The 4,740-nt window shown below is 35.2% G+C and overlaps 1 protein-coding gene across 1 annotated transcript; it reads left to right on the top strand.

The window, feature by feature from the left end:
* Window positions 1-1,221: 1,221 nt before the first annotated feature.
* LOC104820688 (agamous-like MADS-box protein AGL62) lies at window positions 1,222-1,731 on the top strand. The gene has a single exon (XM_010551246.1). The coding sequence runs from the start codon at window positions 1,222-1,224 to the stop codon at window positions 1,729-1,731; it is 510 nt and encodes a 169-aa protein (XP_010549548.1).
* Window positions 1,732-4,740: the final 3,009 nt, after the last annotated feature.

Raw genomic sequence — 4,740 nt, 5'->3', positions numbered from 1 at the left:
TTTGAAACATCTCAAATATTAATATATAATTATGAATTCAATCAATAACTGATATTTTTAAATTGTTTGGGGATAAAATTTTTGACATAAATTATTTTCCATAGATTTAAAAGATCGATTATCGGTCAAAAATGAGTTTGATAAATATATTTTTCTTTGTCATTAATTATTTTCATTTTATATGGTATCAGAGCAAAACTTTGACGCGACTAATTATTTAAAACCGAGACGAGTAATTATATTTGATATATGGATATTATACATGGTAAGAGCTACCGAAAACACCATATTTTTTCCGATATTAATTAGGTTTTGTTTAAATGGTATCTGAGTTTTTGACCCGACTAATTCTTTAGATTTGATGTTATCATTTAGATCAAACTTTGGAGTACTATAAATAGGAGTGAGTGATATACAAAGCCAAAACATAAAACAAGATTTGAAGATGTTTTTTTCTTTTTGGTCCGGGTTTTCCCCCTTCGTAAAACGATCGAAAAGATCGATAAACCTAAACAAAAGATCGATATGAAGAAAATCATCGACATTGAAGACAGGACAACAACAATGTCAAAAAATCGGCCGAGGACTTTGAAAAAGGTAAGCAAGTTAGTATTCGTATATGTATCATAAGGAGAGAAGAAAAAAAAACTAGGGTTCATGGATTTGAACACACATCCTAAGCAGTTTTCCACAGCTTCATAATCCATCCTCTGTGTGGAAAAATATCAAAGCCCACGATGATTAAATTGGGCCTAACAATAAGCCCAAAACAGGCCCAAATTGATCCCTTGCGCTTTTCTTTTTTTTAAAAAAAAAAGGAGAAAAAAATAATAAAGTTAGATATTCCTCTTTAAAAAATATAGATAGAAAGGTATTAAAGAGAGTCAAAATTATTTTACTTGTTAAAAAAAGGAAATAAAAATAATGCCATATTCTTATATGTTGAACAAAATTATTTTGACTACGATTACCTAAAGAGATAACAAATCATGAAGACCAAAATATTAATAACAATGTATCATATTGTAAATTATTTAGTTGCCTCATATGTCACGTATCTATATTCCCAATAAATAGATATACACATATGTTCCATGCAATTTCACAACCAAGAAAATAGCTTAAGTTAATATTATAGAAACAAAATTCTTTTTTTTTCTACTCAGATTCTTATACTAAAACAATGGTCGGGAAAAAATAAAAGGCAAACAAAAGATCCCAATGAAGAAAATCGAGAACGTGGAAGATAAACTGAGCACGTTCTCGAAAAGACGATCAGGGATATACAAGAAGTCCAACGACTTGATCGTCACATGCGATGCCGAAATCGGGTTCTTGATGTTCACAGAAGCCGACACACCATTTTCGTTCGGACATCCTTCGATCGAAACGGTCTCCGACAAGCTGAGGAACCCATTACCCCCACACACCAAAAACGCCTCCAGCTCTCTCGCTGATGCTCGCGAAAAGGAGCGTATCGACCGTATGAACGAAGAGTACGAGAATCTCCTCGACGAGTTGGAAGGCGAAAGAGAACGGAGAAAGGCGTTGGAGAAGCTGTCGGAGGAGAAAAAGATCGAGGAATGTTGGTTCAAGGCTCCGGTCGAGAAATTAAACGGAGACGAGATTCAACTCATGCACGACACGTTTCTTGAATTTCATGAAGCTTTGTGCGATGAACTCTTTAATCGTTTAAGCATAAACGATGAAGGCACTTCGTCTATTCAATAATGAGACTTTGTTGTTAAATCGGCATTATATCAAAAATACCCTTAATTTGTTATTTCTACTTCAAGACCTACCCTGGTCACATGTGACCAATGTGACCGAAATATAGTATGGTCACATTTTGATTTTTATCGATTATAACGTTAAATTTATGGTGATCACACTAATTCATTATGTTCATACCTTGTATATCTTACTAATCATTTGATTAAAACATCATAAATTTAACGTTATGAACAATTGGATCAATATGTGACAGACCTACCCTGGTCACATGGTCACAAGGGTAGGGCTTGAAGTAGAAATAGCAAATTAAGGGTATTTTTGATAATGCCCCGATCATTTTCTTTTTCCTTTTTTTTGTAATTTAATTTTCTAATAATTATGGTTCAAAGTGGTGTCGGTTGTATATTAGCCTTGTTTTAAGATTAATATAATAGAAATATTATTGCTTTATGTTTCATTCATTTCGGTACAACAAAAGAATTCAATATATATACTTTATCAAAAAATAATAATTCAATATATATAACGTAAATTTACTTCTCAACCAAGAATGATTGTGAATATTGGACAACAATAAATTTCTAATTTTAAAAAATATATTATTAGTATTATTATTAGGGAAAATCGCCAAAAACAAATATTGTATTTTTCAGATGTCGACAAAAAACTCTATACTTTTTTTTTTTAATAAAAAACCACATACTTATAATTATTCGCTGAAACATATATATACGCTTTAGATGTTTGACAAAACCCTATATTTATACTAATTCACCGAAATATACTTATACTTTATAAATTCTAACAAATAAGTCTCTAAACATAAACTTTAAAAATATGTGGTAAAAAAACTGTCCGAACCTAACCCAACTGATATATACCCGAACAGAATCGAACCGATTAAAATAATATATTAGATTGGATATGAATATTTCAAATCCGAAATAACCGAATTGAACCCGGCCGATATAAATCAATGATTAAATTAAAATAATACATACTTCATTTTTGTTGAGATATACCGGATCTTTAAAAATATTACGAGATATATCGTATAATGGATATCTTATCAAATTCGAAAAATATATATTTAGAAATAGGGAGAATCGCCGTAAAATACATGTACTTTTCCCTGGTCTCAATTTAATACATGTACTTTTTTAATTACTGAATAATACATGTATAATTGGTTTTTCTCCAAATAAATCCTATACTTTTAAATTATTGGCCAAAAAATACCTACCATCAAATAACCGCAAGACAAACGGAAATCCTACGCGGCGGCGAAATTCTCAACCTCTCTCCTAATCATCGCGTCATGTCATCGCCATGTCAGAAATTAAATAACAAATAAATAAAAAAATAAATTACTTAATAATAATAATAATTAATTAATTAAAATAATAAATATATATATACACATACACATATATATACATATATGTATATATACATACGTATATAAATATATACATACACATATATACATATATATACATACATATAAACACACATATATATACCATATATAAATATATATATACATACACATAAATATACATATATATGAATAATAAAAATATACATATACATACACATATACACATACACATATATATATATGATGGGTCGCACGGGAACCTCGAGCACCGGTTCACAACCGGTCTCGGGTCTGGTCCGCAGGCTTGCGCAGCGGAAATAGCGTTCAAAACGATTTTGAACACCCACGGACCAAGCCTTTCGATGAAGAGCTTTCTTGAGAGAAAAACTAACCTTTGATTCACAATTTTGGACGAGGTTAGTTGATCACAGCCTAGGTGTTGAAGCAGCCAACACCCTCTTGAGTAGTCCACACCTTGGAATGGATTCCAACACTTGGAATCAAGCTTGCTAGAGCTCAAGAGAACAATTCTCTTGTGTATGGAGTTCAAGAACACCTTCTTGATCACTCTTTCTCTTGGGAGAGTTTTTCTGTGTCTCTCTAACCTTCCAAAGGTCAGAGGAGTCGAGCCAAAATGAGTCTCACGCGTTCTCCACCTGTTTCCACCAAGAAAAGGGCGAGAAAAACGTGATTTCGGATTTGTCAGTGTCTTGGTCTGGGACTGACCAACTCTTGGTCAGCCGGACCAGGAACACGTGACCAGCTCTTTGCCGACAGTCCGCGATCCGGCGGACCAGAATCTTGGTCCGCCGGACCAGCCGAGCTCCGGACCGCAAGATTCAGTCCGCCTGACTTTCTAGTCCGCCGGACCAAGGTTTCGGTCCGCCGGACCAGTCGAACTCTGAACAAAAACGCGAGTTGCTCCGTTTAACACAGTCTGGTCCGGCTGACCAGATCTGGTCAGCTCCGGACCAGACAGTGTTTTTCGCCAAGTCAGCCCGTTTCTCCCAAGTCCGTCTGGTCCGGCTGACCAACTCTTGGTCAGCTCCGGACCAGACCTCAAAAACAAAGAAAAATCCGATTTTTCTCGTCCGTTTGATCCCGTTCATACACGTCCATCCCATATGTGTGTGACCCTTTAGGCTCCTCCGAATACGGCAGTAAACACGAGATCCAATCTCGCTTTACAAATCATAAGCGGTCTCTAGCAAGACATTATGATTACCCGTATCGGAAAGAGTTAGATGTGATCTAACCGAAAAGCCAGAGATAGCTCAAAACGATGATCCTCTTTGTCTCACGATATCATAATCGAACTCATAGTTCGAATGATTTGTCGTACCCCGAGTAGACTGTAAGAGGTAGATGACATTCATCTATGGTGCGGCCGCACATTTCTACAGTCTCACTCCTACGACGGGCCCAAGCGATATCTCTCTCTTTCGAGAGGGACAAAGTTCCATCTTGACTATCTACTATCCAATACATGATTCGTAATGTACCCGAGCCACGCCTTTATAGTCATCCGGTTAAAGATGACGTTTGACGCAGTCAAAGTACATTGCTCGTCATGATGGATACAATAGATATCTCAGGTCTAAGGATCTAAAGCGAACCATCAAGTG

The sequence above is a fragment of the Tarenaya hassleriana genome, unplaced genomic scaffold (genome assembly GCF_000463585.1).
Source record: "Tarenaya hassleriana unplaced genomic scaffold, ASM46358v1 Cleome31, whole genome shotgun sequence".
Lineage (NCBI taxonomy): Eukaryota > Viridiplantae > Streptophyta > Magnoliopsida > Brassicales > Cleomaceae > Tarenaya > Tarenaya hassleriana.
The sequence above is the reverse complement of the archived record's forward strand: the minus strand, read 5'-3'. Positions and strand labels throughout refer to the sequence as shown.

Coding starts and splice junctions, on each gene's coding strand:
- LOC104820688 (XM_010551246.1), top strand. CDS start 1,222: ATGAAGAAAATCGAGAACGTGGAAGATAAACTGAGCACGTTCTCGAAA.